Source organism: Trichechus manatus, unplaced genomic scaffold, assembly GCF_000243295.1.
Source record: "Trichechus manatus latirostris isolate Lorelei unplaced genomic scaffold, TriManLat1.0 scaffold00084, whole genome shotgun sequence".
Classification (NCBI taxonomy): Eukaryota; Metazoa; Chordata; class Mammalia; order Sirenia; family Trichechidae; genus Trichechus; species Trichechus manatus.
In genome coordinates this window covers 7,817,800-7,838,809 of record NW_004444020.1, presented here as the reverse complement: position 1 = coordinate 7,838,809, position 21,010 = coordinate 7,817,800, and the positions used below count along the sequence as shown (strand labels likewise).

Genomic DNA, 21,010 nt, shown 5'->3' with positions numbered 1-21,010 from the left:
AAAAAAAAAAAAATTATTTAATGCTCTGTAAATTTCTGAAGATACTTATTACCACATGATCCAGTAATGGTAACTTGCCTCAACTTGAGCAAAATCAGAGTCTTTGGAATCATGGTTTCAGCAATGTAAATCTAGTGAAATATAGTAAGATGCCAACAGAATAAAGTAGAAAATTGTCAATGAATGAAAGCAGTAAGTTTTGAAAGCCATCAGAACCTGAATTCTGTTCCCAACTCTTTGAAGAGATTTGTTATATTTGAGATTAGCTAATTGTTCAGTGTAGAGCACCTTTGTCCATTCACCTAGATCTGTGTGTATTTATAGTTCTCATCAATGAAACTAACTAGTTAAAATTAAATGAACTTTCTTTGATAATTGCGTTCAATTCAAATCTAGGCCTAACTTTACTGTTATACAAGACCTTTTGTTTCTTCTATTTCCTTGGTTTTGTCACACATCTTGTGTCTTCTTAAAATACTACTATTGATTAGTCAACCAATAGATTGCTTACTTAGTTGTGATGTTAAAACTTTTCAGATGAGTTGACAAGTAGTCATTGTAGAAAAGACATGTTTACTTGATGATTGACCTTTAAAGGAACATTTTGCATCCAACTCTGAAGAGAGCTAATTCCCTTGACACCTGCTTTGTGACAGCACATGAACCAAGAAGGAATAAAGGAGCATTAATACCTTTTAGCAGTTTTTTTCTACTCAATATTTATTTATTGTTTGATAGAATGTTTTGTTTTTCTATTAAAAAGGTCAGAACAACAAAAAAAATCCATCCTCCGTCAATCCCAAAAGAGCTCTCTTGCAGCCATACTACTTTTTTGCTGACTCTTTCCAATCAAGCATTTTAGAAAGAGTTACTCCTTCCTTGTATTCTTTTCAGCATCTGACTTCAGCTCCCATAACTCCATTGAAAGTGCTCTCCAGAGTCACCAACAGCCTCCTCATTGCTTTATCCTTGGGACACTTTTCTAATCCTTATCTTGTCTCATCTCTCTGTGGCATTTGTCGTTTTAAAATAACACTCCACCCATTTTTAAAAGTTTTCTTCCCTTACCTCTGGGATGCCATATTCTCCTGGTTTTAGTCCTAGTTCTCAAACCACTTCTTAGACTTCATAAGCTCTTCTTTATCTGTTAAATTTGGTATTCCCCAGGATGCTATTAACAGCCCTCACTGCATATTCTCCTTGGGCATTCTCATCCACTTCCATCGCTTCTGTTGTCATCTAATGCTGAGGACTCCCTAACCTCTATTCTTGCTCAGATTCTTTCCCTTGGACTTTGCACTCATATATCCAGCTGCCTACAAGACATCACCACTGGGGTATGTTTTTTAGAGATCTCAGAATCATCATCTCTAGAATTGAACTATTCCTAACTGCGTTTGTTCCTTTGTTTCCAATCTCAGTGACAATCTAAGTAGACGACTACCTAGAAAACTAAGGGTAATCGTCAATAGCTCCTGTTCTGATTAGTCCATAAATTCTATCAGTTCTACTGCTTATATTTCTCTTACATCTGTTCAGATCTTTACTGCCACCATTTTATTTTTAGGCCCTCATTCTAAATTATTCCTATGTTAATAAAGGTCTTTGTTAATATGTGAGAAAATACAAGGTAATGATTAAGAACATGGGCTTTCAAGTAAGACAACTCTAGCTGTGGATCCGTTCACTATCACTTAGAATCTGTAGGTGCTGTGAACCTCAGTTTTTTTATCTGTAAAATGGGAATATTACTAATTTTATAGGGTGATTGGGAGATTAAAATTTTTCACCGTTAGGGTACAAATTGTATCTACGACTGACTGGCCTCCCTATTCCACACCGTTCTCCATTCTTTTACACAAAAGTTTAGTACTTCCATGGTAAAAGTCCTTCTTCAGTGGTTTCTTATTGCCATCAGGGTGATATCCAGATGATTAATATGATATTTTAAATGGTCTTCCATAAAATGGATCCTATTTTTCTCTTCAGATTTATCTCTTCTCTCTGCTCCCAATTAATGACCCAGCACCAATAATTAGCAGTAGTCCCTCAAAAGCACCTCCAGGCTTTTGAACATTTTATACCCTTCTGGAACACCTTTGCCAGTAGCTAGGTAATTATTGTTTGTCCTTCAGGACTCAGTTTACATGTTAATCTTCTTTGGGAATCTTCCCTTGATTACTTCTGACTCCAGATTAGGTTTTCCATTGCTTTCTTATCATAGCATTCTTTATACTGTATTTTGCAATTGTCTCTTTCCTTGTCTGTTTCCCCCAGTGTATTGTGAATATTTGAAATTAAAGAGCAAGGAAAGTTAAAGTTTGGTTATTGGATGTTCATATGCAAGAATAACAAAGGTTCTTAAGACAGTGTCCGTTTTACTGCTCTACAGATAAGCCCATTCCTTCTACAAAAGGCTGCACTTTAGCAAAAGGAAAAATGTACATAATTTCTTAAGTATCATTTTTTAATGTAAAGATCCCCAAAGGATTTAAATGTTACCTGTACAAAACAGATTGGCTTAAACAGTTTTTAGTTTAATAGAGTACTTTTTGAAAGTGATTTCTACATTAGCCTTTGCTTATATAATTAGTTATTCTTCATTCCTATTTTGAATGTCACCATAATACTGAATTATCTGCATATGTCTTGCTCATTAGTCAGTGAGAAGAATGTGAGCTCTGATATCACATAGTCCTTGGCTCAAATTCTTGCTAATAACAACTACTTCTCAGAATCAAAATAAAGATTAAGTTATATAATAGTGTAAGCCATAAAACCAGTATCTGACTCATTGTAGGTGCTTGATAAATTTACATTTCTTTTTATATTTTTCAAATGTTGTTCCATGTGAAATAACACCTGGCCATCTAATTAAATCTTATTCACCAATCCAATCTTGAATAAAAGCTTATCCTTCTACAAAAGCTCCTCCAGCTCAGTTCTCTCTGCTACAGTTAGAATTAATACAAAATATTTGGGCACTTAATTACTCTGTAATCGGTCTAGCTCTCTGCTAGAATGTTAACTATTTAAGGGCATGGGCACTGTCTTAAACCTGTCTTTCTTTCCCCCTGACATTTTGCAGAGTGCTAAGAATATGGGAAAAGTTCAGTATATTTAATTGATTTTTTTTCCCTACTTTTTCGGTATGCTGCTATGCTTCATCATCTTACTGCCAGCTAGTATGTGTTATCGGAATGATAAACATTTTAATATTATCAGCCTAAGTAAACCATATTTATAAAGAAAATCTGTTGAGGGGCAATCATACTGAGCATTCCATAGCTAAATGGAACTGATATAGTATTTGGTGTTACTGGTTTTGCTGTCCCTTCCATTAGGACAGATAACTGGGAAATAACTATATGATTTGGTTCCTGACAATAAATTTTGTTTTATTGATTTTCTTAAAATAAACCAGTTTGGCTATTTTCTATGTATTTTTCATTCTGGATCAGTTTTCTAGGATACTGTAATTCATGCTTGCAAATTTGAATATGTCTTACAGGAGGATTTGTTGGTATTGAGGAAAACAGTGAAATCCTTTTTGGCTGTTTGCCAACAGTGCCTCTCTAATGTTAATACTCCAGTGAAGGAACAGGTAAGAAATTATCAGTTAAGAGCTCTATAAAAACTAAAATGCGTCAAAGAACAGTAAGAAGATGTCTTTTTTTAATGGCAATTCCTAGCATGCAGGTTCATCCCTAACATTTATGGTACTTGGGACAAGTGTATATAGATGTCTAAATATTTAAGTTATAAAGTAAGCTAACTGTTAAATAAAATATATTGTATCTTTTTACCTTGACAAGTATACTGTCATCATTTCCTACAAAGCCAGGTTCAAGTTTAGAATTCTTGACTGCTAAGAATTCTACCCTAGAACATGGACAGTCTAGGGAACTGGCCTGTGGCCTTGTCTCTTCTCATCCACCTTCAGCTCGTTCCCACACTAGGAAGAGCTTTTTGGCACATGCTTGTGAACACTTCAGCCTACATGTCCAAACTATCTACATCACTCCCCTACACAGGTACCGCTTAACCACCCTGGGGTCTAGGAGTAGACACATTGCAGATGGAGTCTGCCTCGGGAAGAGGACTCTGCGGGTTCTGGCAGCAGGATTAGGTCTCTTAGGGCAAGGAATGGCTGAGTACCTGTTCTTGGACTGTTGTCTAAAAGTAGGGGTGCAGGCAGGCATATCCCATTAGTTCAACGGACTCCTCTCCCCTTGGAGAGGGGGCAAGCCAAAGAGGGTCAGAGTGGGGCTCATAGCGTATCATTTTTGTAACTATTTCTTTAATTGCAATATAGTCTTCTTCTAGTAGGGAGTACTTTTACATATGTTGTTTCTTACTATGTTGGACAAGAAAAAGCATCTACTGAGTCCAGTTAAGGACACGGTAGAACTTATCCTTTGTTATCTCTTCTTACAAATAAATTGTCACAGGTCACTTCTTTATTGAGTTATCATCATCTAACTTAAAATGGGAACAAAGGTGGTCTTCCGTAAATCTTATTCTGTGAACATTCTGAGCCCCACCAATGCTGTCTAGAAATACCCAACTCTGTGGCCGTTTAAACCAAAAATTCACTGTTTTTGCATCAGCACTACTTGGTGATATCCAAAGCTATGGCCTTGGTAAAAAATATTTCCCTGGAAGCTCTTTTTGTTCCCCTTTTTTCTCAAGTGGTTCTTTCCAAATAGTTTCATGTATTTTGTGGTTGCACAGTCAAGGTGTGACTCTTGCTGGAGGTGGACGGACAGTCAGGTATATTGCTATCCCTAAGTATATGACAAAATTGTGTTTTCCTGTAGAAATAAATTTTTAGAAAGGGTAAGTGGATTGTTTTGAGGTGTCAGAGTCCTCAGTTATCCCACAGCAGAATCTTTCAGTTATAATAAATTGAGGATACAAGTTTATTTTATTTCATCCATTACATAGGGCAAACTTGACAACGTAACTGTATACTTTTTGGGGGAATGTATTGAAATTTGGGGAAATGTGAAAGTTCCCTTGTGTGATTAAATTTGTTAGGAGGCTTTTAAATACTAGTTTTTAAGTGAATGGTCTCAAATTTTAAACCTACTGTTAGAGATTTTTTTATAATAGATATTTTTAAAAAGGAATTCAAAATAGAATACTCCATTACAGTTTGTTGAATTATACAGTTTCTCTTAGGTCTTCTGCTAATTATTTAATTAAGCAGTATATAATTTATTTCTAACCTCAGTCAAATCTTATACATTATTTTGTATTTCCAGAGTTCAGTTGAACTTGTTTTTTTTTTCTTTTAATTCACATCTTAAATAGTTTTGAGTTAACGCAGCCGAGTAGAAGAAATAGATTGTTTTTTGTTTTTTAAAAAAGGTCTTAAATATTACTAGTATTTAGTGAGGGGGAACAAGTCATTTTATCAAGTTTAGAGATTCAAACTAAGTAATTGGAATTTAAATACTTAAAATTTCTTTGTGGTACTGCTATTGAACTGTGTTTCATTAAGTATATTTTCATTAACATTAATGTGTAGTTGTAGCTATATTCATACAGTGTTTTACTGATGAATTCCCTTTGCATTCCAGGCTTTCATGTTGCTCTGTGACCTTTTGATGATTTTTAGCCACCAGTTAATGACAGGTGGCAGGGAAGGCCTCCAGCCTTTGGTATTTAATCCAGATACTGGACTCCAGTCAGAACTCCTCAGTTTTGTGATGGATCACGTTTTCATTGACCAAGACGAGGAAAACCAGAGCATGGGTATTTGTAGCTATCATCTTGTCAATATTGATCTTGTTCTACCAATCCCAGAAGATAATGTGACAAAATTAAAATTTTACCCTAAAAATGCTGGAATTTCTCTCTTTAAATAAAGGTTAATAGTAATACACTCATGTAGTTCAAAAACCAACAAGGAAAAAAAAAAAATGTACACAGTTAAATCTCCCTCCTTTAACATTGTACCTTACAGATGTTTCGATATCAACATAGACAGCTTCATTATTCTAACAGCTACATAGTATTTCATTGCTGAATGTAGCGTAATTTATATAATCCATCTTACATTGACTGAGATTTGGCTAGTTTTCAGTCTTCTGCTTTTATGAACTATGCTATAATGAGTAACCCTGTCCATTTGTCATTTCCCACATTTGCAAATGTATATGTAGCATAGATGTTGTTTCTAATTGAACTGCATCCAGGTTCACAATTTTTCTAAAGGAAAGCATCCAGGTATTCCTGAGTGGTCATCATATATTACTTAAATAAATGTAAATATAAGATTAAATGATGGAAGAGTATTATCAAACCTCATCAGTCAAAATTGTGTTGAGCCTGCAGAAAAATAACTTGGCAAAAAGTAGACTGAATTGTTAATGATTAGTTGTAAGTGTTTTTTAGAATTGGTTAGTTGTGAAATAAATTATTTAAGCACTCCAAAGTAATGATGGAGGCAAAACTGATCCACAAATCTCTTTGGTGCTGTTAGAATGTTCTTTACTTAACGGAACACTTTAGAATTAGACTGTGAACCAAAATGTCTTTATTTAGGGTCTGTCTTAATCTTAGAAGATTAGAATTTACCTACTGCTTATCTTAAAATGAAGGATTTCCAACTTTTCAACACATAGATACTTCACAACAGGACCAGCTAGTTAAATGAGAGAGGTTAAAAGTAAATTCTTTTATGAATATATACATGTGAAGAAGAGAAGAGAGAAAGCTGTCCCCGAGTAAATACATTCCAGGACATGAAAGGGTCAGTACAAAGAGGCAGAGACTGAAACAAATGTGTTTACTTTCATCATCTGGAGCTTTATGGGGAAATTTTTTCCTACAACTAGAAGGTGACAAACCATTTAAGGAAGAAAAACACTACTTGTTTTGAAAGTATTTGATACTTTTTTTAATATGCATAACATGGTTTGCAAAATATATTTTATTTTCTCAGCTGATAATATAACCATGTTTAGGAAGGGTGCTGAAAACTAACTACTGTAATATCCGTGTATTTCCATTACTTCCCAAATACTTATCCAGAAGAAAGTATTTCCCTGTGTCTTCAACATTTCTACAGTTTCTTCTTTGTGGGTATATATTATCTCGTGAGGGATGTTGAAATAAGAAAAGACAGCATTTTTAAAAGCAAACAGACAACTTCAAAGTATTATTAGGACAAAAGATATCAGAAAAAAAAACTTTTTTTATTTGGTTTGCTTATCTTGCTCAATCTTTGCTATGATAATCTTCTATAAGGTAGGAACTTTAGTGCCTACTAAATGTTTATTGAATAAATGTTGAACCAAAATTCAGAAACCTAAAATAACTATTCATTATAACCAACTGTTTTTGCCCCGTCTAAAACTGAATTATACCTATTTATAAAGTTACAATATTAAGCTGGTTTTCAGTTATACAGATTACTTGTTTTGTTTCACCTTCGTTAAAAGGCCAAAATTATTAACCAATTTACTTTCTGTGATTAGAGGGTGATGAAGAAGATGAAGCTAATAAAATTGAGGCCTTACATAAAAGAAGGAATCTACTTGCTGCCTTCAGCAAACTTATCATTTATGATATTGTTGACATGCATGCAGCTGCAGACATCTTCAAACATTACATGAAGGTATAGTTTCATATTTTTATTTTTCCTTCTAAATGGCAGAGAAATTTGTAATTAAAATGAAAGGATGTTAACAGAAGTTAAAATTGACAACTTTCACTTACGTATTATTGATGATTTTCTGATACAGCTAAAGTTTCTCTCTTTTATATAACAAAAAAAAAAAAAAAAAAATCCAAACCCATTGCTGTTGAGTCGATTCTGACTCATAGCAACCCTATAGGACAGAGTAGAACTGCCCTACAGGGTTTCCAAGGAGCACCTGGTGGATTTGAACTGCTGACCTTTTGGTTAGCAGCCAAACTCTTAACAAACCACTACACCACCGGGGTCTCCCTCCTTTCTGTAAGTATAGGCTTTTTATTGGTCTGCATCATTGTATCAATTCTGTACAGTAGTAGTTTCCTAGATTTATATGAAGGAACACCTTTTTTATGAGGCCATGAGCTCTCTAGATCGACATAGAAGAAAGCTAATCATCTTCTTTATGGCATCTCTTCAGATATTTTTTATAAGTATGCCTACTCTGTACCATGCCAGGCACTAAAATTACAAAGTTTTTTTAAATTCCTGCCCTAAAGTGGTCTAAAGCTGGAGACAGTCAAGTAAATAGACAATTACATTATGCAGTAGTACATTTAGGAGTTTCTGGAAATATATAAAACAGATACCCAACTCTTAGAAAATGTAAAGGTTGGTGAAAATTTCTCAGAAGTGACTTCTAAACTAAGTCTGAGAGGATAAGCACAAATTAGTCAAATGAACAAAGAAGTAGTGTGAAGACTTTGTAGGCAGATTGAACTCCATGTACAAAGACACAATGGAATATGAATTGTTTCAGGGAAATGCAAGTAATTTGATATAGTAACATAGGTTAGTGACGAAACAGAGCCAGAGATAAGATTTAAAGATGGTGACAGGTCAGACCTTATACTGTGCTGAAAAGTTTGGATTTTATCCTGAGGGAGGTAAGATGTTGAAGGATTTTAATTTTCTTCAGCCATTCCTCATATGACAATATTTTAATTGACACTCACTTTCCTGGCTGTTCGTCTTTCCATAAGCTCCATTTTATTCCTGACCATCTAAAAACAGTTCTCAGCTGTTCACAGTGTCATCTGACAGGCACAGATTAGAGCAGAACACTTCTCGGTTTACATACATTTGCCTTGTTCTCATGTCAAAGAAAGTGTTCTGTTTTGCCTATGTTTAGAATATTGCGTGTGCCATTGATCCACTTGTGTTTTTATCCATGTTTGGGTGTAGTCGAATCCCAGTTATGATTTAGTAAATAATTCATTGTAATTTGCTGAACAACTACAATGTGATGGACACTGAGCTGATAGCCAAGGTTTAGAAATACAACATGATTTCTGCACTAAGGAATTCACAGATAATAAACTGAAATATAATATTATATAGCATGCTAATAATTAATAATGTGGGCATTATTACCATCCTTATTCAATCTGTATGCTGAGCAAATAATCCAAGAAGCTGGACTATATGAAGAAGAATGAAGCATCAGGATTGCAGGAAGACTCATTAACAACCTGTGATATGCAGATGACACAACCTAGCTTGCTGAAAGCAAAGAGGACTTGAAGCACTTCTGATGAAGATCAAAGACCACAGCCTTCAGTATGGATTACACTTCAACAAAAAGAAAACAAAAATCCTCACAGTCCTCTGTTTATCACCGGGATAAACAGAGAAAAGATTGAAGTTGTCAAGGATTTCATTTTACTTGGATCCACAATCAATGCCAATGGAAGCAGCAGTCAGGAAATCAAATGACATATTGGATCGGGCGAATCTGCTGCAAAAGACCTCTTTAAAGTGTTAAAAAGCAAAGATGTCACTTTGAGGACTAAGGTGCACCTGACCCAAGCCATGGTATTTTTAACTGCCTCATATGCATGCGAAAGCTGGGCAGTAAACAAGGAAGACTGAGGAAGAATTGATCCATTTGAATTACGGTGTTAGCAAAGAATAGTGAATATGCCTTTGACTGCCAGAAGAAGGAACAAATCTGTCTTGAAAGAAGTACAGCCAGGATGTTCCTTAGAAGCGAGGATGGCAAGACTTTGTCTCGTGCACTTTGGACATGTTATCAGGAGGGACCAGTCCTTGGAGAAGGACATCATGCTTGGTAAAGTAGAGGGTCGGCAAAAAAGAAGACGACTTCAACGAGATGGATTGACACAGTGGCTGCAACAGTGGGCTCAAACCTAGCAACGATTGTGAGGAGGGTACAGGACTGGTCAGTGTTCCATTCTGTTGTACATAGGGTAGCTGTGAGTTGGAAGCGAGTCGACAGCACCTAACAACAACAATGAATGACTGCCATTTGTTCTTTGCCATTTGTGTTTCAGACACTGTTCTAAGGCTTTGACATTCTCTAAAAATGACCCTGTGAAGTAGGAAATAGCATCCTCATTTACAGATAAGGAAGCTAATGCTCAGAGAGGTTAATTAACTTTCTCAAGATCAAACAACTATTTAGGTAGCAAAAGCTGGGGTTTGATTTTAGGTCTGTCTAACTTTAAAGATTGTCTCTTTCATTTGAACCACAGAGCTTCAGCATGCGTATTATAGTGATAGATACACAAAGTACAAAGCTAGCACAAAAGAGAGGGAGACAAGTGAGGAACTGGAGAAGGCTTTCTCAAGGCAGTGACTAAACAGAGTTTGGATGGATCAGTCGGGGAGGGATCAATAAGCATGGGAGGGAAGAAAAGCCCATGCCAAGACTGCAGCATAAGTATACCTACCTGTTTAACCTCATTTTTTCCTCTGTATAGTCTAAAAGAAATCATGAAAGAACTTGCCAAAGTGATATTGATATCCAGATACTGATATATTTGCCTCTTGAACCTGTGAAAAAATTTTATGACCTGTTAGCGAATGTTTCCTTGCTCTTAATAACCATCATTTCATTTCTAAGTATACACAAGCACTTCTTTTAATAATGCATTCAGTAATCTTGCTTAGTTTCAATGTCAAGATCATTGATGTATTGTTTAGAGTACTTATTCCCAGTCCTGGTTATTCATCAGTTATTTGAAGCATTATTCAAAAGTACATATTCCTGGGCCCCACTCAACCTAAGTGAGAATATCTGGGATGGATCTGGGTAGTGTTTGGTCCTGTTATACGTAAGGTTGCTGTGGGTTGGTGCGAAGTCAGCAGCACCTGACAATAAGTGTAGAGACCAAGCATTGTTTTTTGTTTAATTTTCCATATGATCTTCTTTCCTATTGGAAAATCAGAATCATGGTTATCCTTTTCTAATCCTCTGGCACCTTTCCTGTTTTTCACAGTTCCTTAAAGAACACTGAAACAGTATTTTTACAATCTCTGAAACTCTTCTCAGAACATGGTTTATATGGACTAGGAAGCTCATTCATTTGGAATGAAGTGATGCTCTCTTACCTCTTTACCAAGTTTGTATTTTAGTTCCTTTTTTGCAGTGTTTATCCTACCCTTTTGTATGTGGTTGTTCCCCTTAGCAGGAAATAGATAGGCACAAAATATGTTGAGTTCTGGTTTGTCCTTGTTATCCCTTAACAATTGGTTCTAAGAAGTGAGCCTCATTCAAAACTTTTGTTATCCTATTTGATACTTTTTTTTATGTATATCCTTGGCTATATGGGGGTTTTCCCCCTATTTTTTCCTATGTGATCATCTCATATCTGAACTTTCAGAGGTTCCCTGCTCAGCTACTTTACTGTCTTGATGTATCTTTCTCTTTTCTTCCTCATTGGGATAATTCTTATCTGCACTGAGAAGACAGTCATTTTGAGCTATTTCCCCTTTTAGAGTATCACATGACAGAAGTACACCCACCTTTTTGAAGATTTTAAAAATCTAATTTGCTAGTCTAGTCAGGTAAGTATCAGATAATGTCCAGGCTTTCCCTTGCTCTGCCTCATAAATGCCAGACAGTGTACTCACTTCTTCATATAGGTTTTAGACTTTAACTTGGAAATAACATCCACATTTAATAGTTTCAAGTAAAGCCTTTCCTAATTTACTCACAGGAAAAAAATTTTAAATCCTGTGCTGAAAAACTGAGTTATAAAGTTAATTAGAATTTTCCCAGTCACAACTGAAGATACCAGTGTTTTTATTTTTCATATTAGTAAAATATAGACATGTTAGGGGGAAAAAATCAGGTAGTACACAGTAGTATTAAATGAAGAGTTACGTTTGTTACCCTAGGCTATCTTTCCCCAGTGCTCAGGCCCGCTCCCCCGAGGTAAGCAGTTTTAACTGTTTTGGTTTTAGTTCTTCAGGAGATTTTGACCACAGTTGTGTTCTTGATTTGTCCCTTTTAGATAGTGTCTGTTGAATCCACATCCTGAAGGATGAGGATTTTTGCTCCCTTACATAACCTTGAATCCCAGTTTAGTTTTATTATTGTTAGTTTTCAAATAACCTTGAATATCTAATGTGTAGTCCGTTATGTTTAGACAATATCTTTAACTCCCATTATGTTTAAGACGAAGAAATTAAACACCTCTGTACTCATCTCTACATTTCCTCCACCAGCCGATTCTTTATCTCGTGAAATTTTGATCATTTTAAAGCTACATTTTCTTTCTTTTCCTCACAGTATTACAATGACTATGGTGATATTATTAAGGAAACATTGAGTAAAACCAGACAGATTGATAAAATTCAGTGTGCCAAGACACTCATTCTCAGCTTGCAACAGGTAAGAGAAATTAGGAGGGATACAGAGTTGGAAATAACATTATTGGGCACTTTCGAGTGCTTAGTATATGCTAGGTATCTTACCTCATTTAAATTACATCATTATATCAATATATTACTGTGGATACTTTCTGACATGTCTTAGGTATCTTTTCTGTTCACATTTCAAATAGATGAAATCCTAAGGTAATCTACTTTTGGACCAGGTGAAATGCCAAACTGGACAATGTAAAAGTAGTAATTTTAAAAGAAAAATATAAGTATATATTTTAAAAATATTTTTTTAAAAAAAAAGGGCACTAAGCAAAAAACCAAACCAATTGCAGTCAAGTCCATTTCAACACATGACAACCCCATGCTGGTCACAGTAGAATTGAGCTCCGTAGGGTTTTCTGTGGCTGGTTTTTTGGAAATAAATCACCAGTCTTTTCTTTCGAGGTGCCTCTGGGTGGTCTTGAATTGCCAACCTTTCGGTTAGCAGCCAAGTGCTTAAGCATTTTTGCCACCCAGGGATTCCTGTAGGGGGACCAGTAGTATCCATATAATAAAATATGTTGCCTTTATTGCATAAGATTCCTAGTAAATTGAAATAGAGATTTCCAGGCATTTGTAAGCATGTGTATATATATATATGTCTACATATCTCTGTATTTAATTTGTAATAAAGATCTCATTTCACATCAGTTGGGAAAGGATTAGGCTTATTCAGTAAATGGTGATGGGGCAATTGAATCAACTATGTATTTGGAAAAACAGCTAGTTATAGCCCTACCTAACATGTACCCAAAATACTAGATGGATTATATATAAACATTACAAAATAAAAGTTTGTAAGAGGATATTTTTATATCTCAGAGTAGGGAAGTCCATCCCAAGGAAGGAAGCCACAAAGTAAAAAAATTGATGATACGTATCAACTTAAAAAAGATTTGGATGTCAACCAGCACCTTACAGAAGTTAAAAGACAAATGACAGATTGGGAAAAAATATTTTCAATCATACATAACAAATCCTACAAATCAGTAAAAAAGATAAATAAATCCCATAGAATAGTGATTACAGGATATGAAAAGGTACTTCTCAGAAGAGGAAACTTTAAAGACCAATAAACATATGAAAAGAGGCATAGCTTCATTAATAATCAGTGAAATGCAAACTAAAACAAGGAGATATTTATCACTGCTGAGCGTATTGGCGTGAATTAAAGTGTTTAATAATAGCAGTGATTAACAAGGATATAGAGGAAAAAGGTCTTTTTTTGAAAGAAATTGCTCTTGCCTTCTTACTGATGGTGTTTACAATTGCTTTTTTTTTTTTTAGTACTCTGTAGCAGAGAGGTTTCATATGTATTTAACTGTTCACCTATAGGTGGGCATTTGCATTGTTTACAGGTTTTTCACTGTTATGGACATAAAGCTACATCATATTTTTGTAGGATTCATTCCTAGAAGTAGAATTCTTGGGTCAAGGAGTTCCCATATTTTTATTTTACACCTAACAGTATATCTGAGTTCGTATTTCTTCACACTCTTGCCAATAACGTGTAATATTGTTTATATCAAAGAATATATTACTGATATTCTTACTATATCAAAGTCTGATGAGAATGAAATGTCACCTTGTTATTTTTTATTTACATTTTCCTGGTTACTAATAAAATTGTGTAACTTTTTTTGTTTATTAGCCACTCACACTTTATCTTGTGTGAATTTTCTGTTTGTATCCTGTGCCTGCTTTTCTATTAGGCTTTCTTTTCATATTGATTTATGCGAGTTCTTCATATATTTTGGCTACTTATCCTTTGTTATATGGTGCAAACATTTTCTCCGTGTCTGCCACTTACCTTTTAACTCCGTTTAATGTAGCTTTTGTTAGGCATAAATCTTACGTGTTTATGCAACCAAATCCTTCAACCTTCTTCTTTTATAGCTTCACAGAAGCTTAGCAAGGTTTTCCCATCTCTATTATTATTTTTTAAATGTTTTTCATTAATTTTTCTAGTACATTTATAACTGTTTAAATTTGGCTTTTCTTCCTTTTTTGACAGACTATATGTAACCTATATGTAATGTATAAACCCTCTCCACCCAGCTTAAGAACTTTTTAATATATTTTGTTACTGTGTGGGAAAAATCATGGCCCAATATCTCCAAATGGTCTTCTTTTTCATAGTGTTCTTGTCTGAGAATAAGTGAAGAAACAAAGTTCTGAAATGTTCTAAATTTCATATAATGTTCTAAATTTCATATAATGACATTCCTGTGGCAACAATAACAAAGAATGTTACATAGCCTATTTCTGTAAATACATAGTATATTTCCTTCTTCCAACTCAAACAGCATGCTTTCTTTTATTATTATTAAAAAATAAATTACTATCTGCATTTAATCAGACAACTAGCATGAAAATGAACTCAAGAAACTGGTAGATGACTTGAACTAGGGGAAACAGGGTGGTTATAGTTCAATGAAAGGAGGGAAACACGTATTTCACCATATGACTTTTACCTAATTACCTATTCCTAAAATAAATATTTCTTAGCTATAGGTTTTTTTTTAATCTTTATTTCTTTCTGCCAGTTGTTTAATGAACTTGTTCAAGAGCAAGGTCCCAACCTAGATAGGACTTCTGCCCATGTCAGTGGCATTAAAGAATTGGCACGTCGCTTTGCCCTTACATTTGGACTGGACCAGATCAAGACACGAGAAGCAGTTGCTACACTTCACAAGTGAGTGAGCTAAACAAACACTTTCTGTTATACATAATCTGGTTTACTTGAATTTAACTGAAGTAACTGTTATTTGCCTCATTTTTAAAGTGACAAATTACAGAATTTTAGAATTTAAGAGCTTTAGAGATTTTCTGTAGTGATTGTTAACTTGAGAGCATTTATAGTTTGAAAAACTTACTTTAAAAAACATTTTTTTCATCATATAATGTATAGAAACTAAAGTTTAACAAAATATTCTTGGCTGGTCTGTCAGTGAGAAGATGTTGTGGGAGGCATGAGTTAAAAAAGACTGTAATACTGATTTGGTCAACCTCATAACTGTGGAAACTGAATAACAGTTTAAGTAACTTACAGAAAAATCACACAGTTGCTTGGTACCGGGACCAGTTCTAAGAAGCAAATATTTTAACAATCTAATTATCTTTCCAGGGCATTATATTGCCCCTAAAAGATACACATAGGAACTTAGCTTTGTTATTGTTTTTCTTTTTTGTTTGTTTTTCACAATTTATAGTGATCTATTGTAAATAATAAAATTAAATAATATTATATACAACTATATCTTTATAAATTAACATGTTTCCATTTAAATTTATCAGATTGTACTGCCTTCCCAACTATTTTGTAATTCTAACCCCTTGAGAGAACTATACTATCTTGAAAAATAAGATACTTTCTTTTACTTCAGGGATGGCATAGAATTTGCCTTTAAATACCAAAATCAGAAAGGACAAGAATATCCACCTCCAAATCTGGCTTTCCTTGAAGTACTAAGTGAATTTTCTTCTAAACTTCTTCGACAAGACAAAAAGACTGTGTAAGTTGTATATTATAGGAGAAATAGCTTTTATTATGACACCATTGTACATTTTAAATCTTCGTTTTTTGAAAAGTTTTTGAATCATCTAGAAATATTTGTAAATATTGATTATTTAGGCTTCCATAGTTTCTTTTTAAAGAACTATAGCTTTATTTCAACTTTTTATATAGTTCTTCTTTCACCGCTCACCTTTCAGTACCCAAGATGAAATTAAGCAAGCAGAAATGATTTCTTATTCTGCAGTTTAAAGACATGTGAGCATTGGCTTAGCCATTATGTAACCTTTTCTTTCTTTTCATATTTTAGTTTTATTTCCTATTTTATTCGACTTGTTTCAAAAGAAGATTGGTTTTTGGTATTTTTTTTAAATTGTGCATTAGGTGAAAGTTTACAGAGCAAATTAGATTCCCATTGGATAGTTTGTACATAGTGTTTCATGACCTTGATGTCATTCCCCACAGTGTGTCAGCACTCTCCCCATTTCCTTTTGCCTTGATTTTCTACCCCTTTCTGCCTTCTTATTTTTGCTTTTGGGTAAATACTGCGCTTTTGATCTCGTATAATTGATTGTTCTAAGAAGCATGTTCCTCTAGGGTGTTATTGTTTATTTTACAGGCTTGTCTATTGTTTGGCTGGAAGGTGGGCTCCAGGAATGGCTTCAGTTCCATGTCAGAAGGAAGTCTTAGGGCCATAGTCTCTCAGGGGTTCTTCCTGTGTCTGTCAGACCAGTAAGTCTGGTCATTTTTTGTGAATTTGATTTTTTGTTCTACATTTTTTTCTCCTGCTCTGTCCAGGACCCTCTGTTGTAATCCCAAGTGGTAGTCGGGCACCATCTAGTTCTTCTGGTCTCAGGTTGTATAGGCTGTGGTTTGTGTGGTCCATTAGTCCTTTGTACTAATTGCTCCCTTGAGTCTTTGGTTTTCTTCACTCTCCTTTGCACCAGCCAGGAAGAGACCAATAGTTGTATCTTAGATGGCTGCTCACAAGCTTTTAAGACCCCAGATGCTAGTCACCAAAGTACGATGCCAGTTGACAAAGATGTCCCCCAAGTCTATGGTTCTTTGCCTTCAAGCCTAGGAACTTCATCCCGCTAGGTGTTTGGTTATGTCTAAGAGGTTTCCCTGACTGTGCCCCTTGTGTTCTCTTTGCTCTGTTGTCTATATTAATACATGAGGAGCACCTACAGTCATGTATGTAGAAGTATCCACCACCAGACCTGTATCTGCCAGTGGATATGCTCCCTTACACCCTCCCACACCTCTTGGCATATCTGTCTACTTATGTATTCATTTGTAAATTGTTGCTTGTTAATTCTATTGTTGCACAATTGTCTATGCTATAGTAGTTACCATAGTTGCCTTTTATTCTTGCTTTCCTCTCAGTGTCCTCTCTTGCCTTGGTCATGTTGCGTTGACTTCTCCCATATTGTGTATTGTCTTTCCCTTCACCAGTATTAACATATGTCTTCTATCTATTTGGTAATTTTCCCTCCCTGACCCTCCCATTCCTGCTAACCATTAAAGAATTTTTTGTTTGTTTTGTTTTATTTTTTTGATCATTGGTAACAGTTTAGAGCCCTGGTGGTGCAGTGGTTAAGAGCTACAGCTGCTAACCAAAAGGTCAGCAGTTCAAATCCACCGGCCACTGCTTGGAAACCCTATGGAGCGGTTCTTCTCTTTCCTATAGGGTCGCTATGAGTCGGAATCGACTCGACAGCAACGGGTTTGGTTTGGTTTGGTAACAGTTTAAAGAAAATAGTAATTTTCAAAAAATTTTGATGGAATAAGTTTTGTTTAAAATAAATTAGAAAACTTTTTAAAAGTGTAATAGTAGAGTGGATCCCAAATTTTATAAACGATAGCAAGGAGAGTCAATTATAATAACATACTAATCAGAAATCTGTAGGAGCAGTTAAACTTCATATGAATATGAGTAACAGTTGTAAGGAAAGATGTTGACTTCTTGTCGATCGGAAAATACTATTGTCCCTAATGTGACCAGGTACAGTTCTGTGACCACTGTTCTAATATGGCCAGGAAATGAATAATATAGACAAAGTTACTGCCCTCAGAAAACTTATATTTAAATGCAGGAAAACAAAGCATAAACATGCAAACAAATAAGAGAGTTTCAGACACTGAATTGGGGTAATGCGATAGAGAATGGCGTTGAGTATTGGTGAAGGTGAGCTGATTTGAATATTTTTTAAATTTCATTCTATTGTGGTTGGAGAACATACTTTGTATCATTTTAATCCTTTTAAATTTATTGAGGCTTGTTTTATGGCCTAATATATGGTCTGTCCTGGAGAATGTTCCACGTATACTTGAGAAGAATGTCTCTTCTGCTGTTGTTGGGTGCAGTGTTCTATAGATGTCTGTTAGGTCTAGTTAGTTTATACTTTGGTTTATATTGGTTATAATGTTGTTCAGGTCTTCTCTTCCTTGTTAATATTCTGTCTAGTTGTTCTATCAGTTATTAAAGTGAGGAATTGAAGTTTCCAACTATTATTGTTGAATTGTCTGGTTCTCCTTTTAATTCTGTCAGTTTTTACTTCATGTTATTTTGGGGCCCTTTGTTGCTGCATATATGTTTTTAATTGTTTTGTCTGCCTAATGGATTGCTCCTTTTATCATTATAAAGTGTCTTTCTCTATGAATTTTATCTTAAAGTCTGTTTTATCTCATATTAGTATAGCCACTGCAGTTCATTTGGTTACCAATTACATGGTATAACTTTTTCCATCTTTTCACTTTCTATCTTTGTGTCTTTGAATCTAAAGTAGGTTTCTTGTAGACAACATATAGTTGGATTATTATTTTTTAATCGAATCTGTTAATCTCTGCTTTTTAATTGGATTGTTCTATTTACATTTAATCGGATTGGATCTATTCACATTTAAAGTTGTTATTGATATGGTTAGATTTACATCTGCCATTTTGTTTTTTGTTTTCTATGTCTCTTCGTTTGTTCCTTTCTTACTCCTTTATTGACTTATTTTTTATTAAGTGGATATTTTCTAGTGTAACACTTTAATTCTTTTAATGATTTTTAAATTTTTTGTTTTTGTTATTTTCTTAATGTTTTCTCTGGAGCTTACAAGATACATCTTAACTTACAAAAATCTACTTCATGTTTATTCTAATTTAATTCCAGTGAAATATAGAAACTTTTTTCTATGTAACTCTACTTCCTACTCCTTCTTTTGTGTTATTATTGTTATGCATATTGCTGTTGCATCTATACATGTTACAAACCCAACCACACATTGTTATAATTATTACTTGATATAATTTTATGTCTTTTAAAGAAGCTGAGAAAAGAAAGTTGAACTAGAATATGTTTATAGCGTTTGTTATATTAACTTTCTTATTTACCATTTCTGATTGTCTTCATTTTTACCTTAGATTCAAATTACCATCTAGTTTCATTTCCTTAGTCCGATACAGCTCTGCTCCCACCAACCTCCTTTGTGTTTACTGTCAGGTATATTACATTTCTGTGTTATTGGTCTGACAACATCATTATGTACATACTGTTTTATACAATTTTTTTAATCACTTAAGAAGAAGGATTGTTAGTTGGAAAATATGGTCTTGGCAATAGAAATGACGCCAGAGATCACATGATAGAATTTTGCAAGACCAATGACTTCTTCATTGCAAATACTTTTTTCAACAACATAAACAGCGACTAACCTCGCCAGATAGAATACACAGGAATCAGATCGACTACATCTGTGGAAAAAGACGATGGAAAAGCTCAATATCATCAGTCAGAACAAGGCCAGGGGCCAACTGTGGAACAGACCATATATTGATCAAATGCAAGTTCAAGCTGAAGAAAATTAGAGCAAGTCCAAGAGAGCCAAAGTATGTCCTTGAGTATATCCTACCTGAATTTAGAGACTGTCTCAACAATAGATTTGATGCATTGAACACTAATGGCCTAAGTCCAGATAAGTTGTGGAGTGACATCCAGGACATCATACATGAAGGAAGTAAGAGATCATTAAGCAGACAGGAAGGAAAGAAGGATCAAAATGGATGTCAGAAGAGACTCTGAAATTTGCTTTAGGATATAGAGTAGCTAAAGAGAAAGGAAGAAATGATGAAGTAAAAGAGCTGAACAGAAGATTTCAAAGGGCAGCTTGAGAAGACAAAATAAAGTATTATAGTGAAATGTGCAGAGACCTGGAGATGGAAAATCAAAATGGAAGAACATGCTTGGCATTTCTCAAGCTGAAAGAACTGAAGAAAAAATTCAAGCCTTGAGTTGTAATATTGAAGGATTCTACAGGGAAAATAGTAAATGACGCAGGAAGCATCAAAAAAGATGAAAGAATACACAGAGTCACTATACCAAAAAGAACTGGTTGGCGTTCATCCATTTCAGGAGGTAGTATATGATTAATAACTGATGATACTGAAGGAAGAGGTCCAAGCTGCACAGAAGGTATTGGTGAAAAGCAAGGCTCCAGGAATTTATGGATACCAAATGAGATGTTTCAACAAACGGATACACCACTGCAGTTGCTCACTGGTCTGTGTCAAGAAATTTGGAAGACAGCTACCTGGTCAACCAACTGAAAGGGATCCATATGTGTACCCATTCCAAAGAGAGATGATCTAACAGCATGTGGAAATTATCAGACAGTATCACACACAAGTAAAATTTTGCTGAAGATCATTCAAAAGCGGTTGCAGCATTACATCAACAAGGAACTGCCAGGAATTCAAGCCAGATTCAGAAGAGGACATGGAACAAAGGATATCACTGCTGATGTCAGATGGATCATGGCTAAAAGAGAATACCAGAAAGATGTTTACCTGTGTTTTATTGACTATGCAAAGGCATTTGAATGTGTGGATCATAACAAATTATGGAGAACATTGCAAAGAGTGGGAATTCCAGAACAGTTAATTGTGCTCATGAGTAACTTGTACATAGGCCAAGAGGCAGTCGTTCAAACAGAACAAGGGGATACTGAGTGGTTTAAAGTCAAGAAAGAGGTGCATCAGGTTGTATCCTTTCACCATGCTTATTCATTCTGTATGCTGAGGAGATAATCCAAGAAGCTGGACTTTATGAAGAAGAACGTGGTATCAGGATTGGA

At 34.9% G+C, this 21,010-nt stretch overlaps 1 protein-coding gene across 7 annotated transcripts in view; it reads left to right on the top strand.

Annotated features, from left to right (window-relative positions):
- Positions 1–21,010, top strand: part of STAG1 (STAG1 cohesin complex component) — a 552,131-nt gene that overhangs the window by 507,144 nt on the left and 23,977 nt on the right. For all 7 annotated transcript variants that reach the window (XM_023735988.1, XM_023735987.1, XM_023735981.1 and 4 more), the window contains 6 exons: positions 3,512–3,604; positions 5,586–5,760; positions 7,488–7,627; positions 12,243–12,344; positions 14,923–15,071; positions 15,763–15,891. In XM_023735988.1, coding sequence (XP_023591756.1) covers positions 3,512–3,604; positions 5,586–5,760; positions 7,488–7,627; positions 12,243–12,344; positions 14,923–15,071; positions 15,763–15,891 — 788 coding nt within the window. The remainder of the gene's footprint in view (positions 1–3,511; positions 3,605–5,585; positions 5,761–7,487; positions 7,628–12,242; positions 12,345–14,922; positions 15,072–15,762; positions 15,892–21,010) is intronic.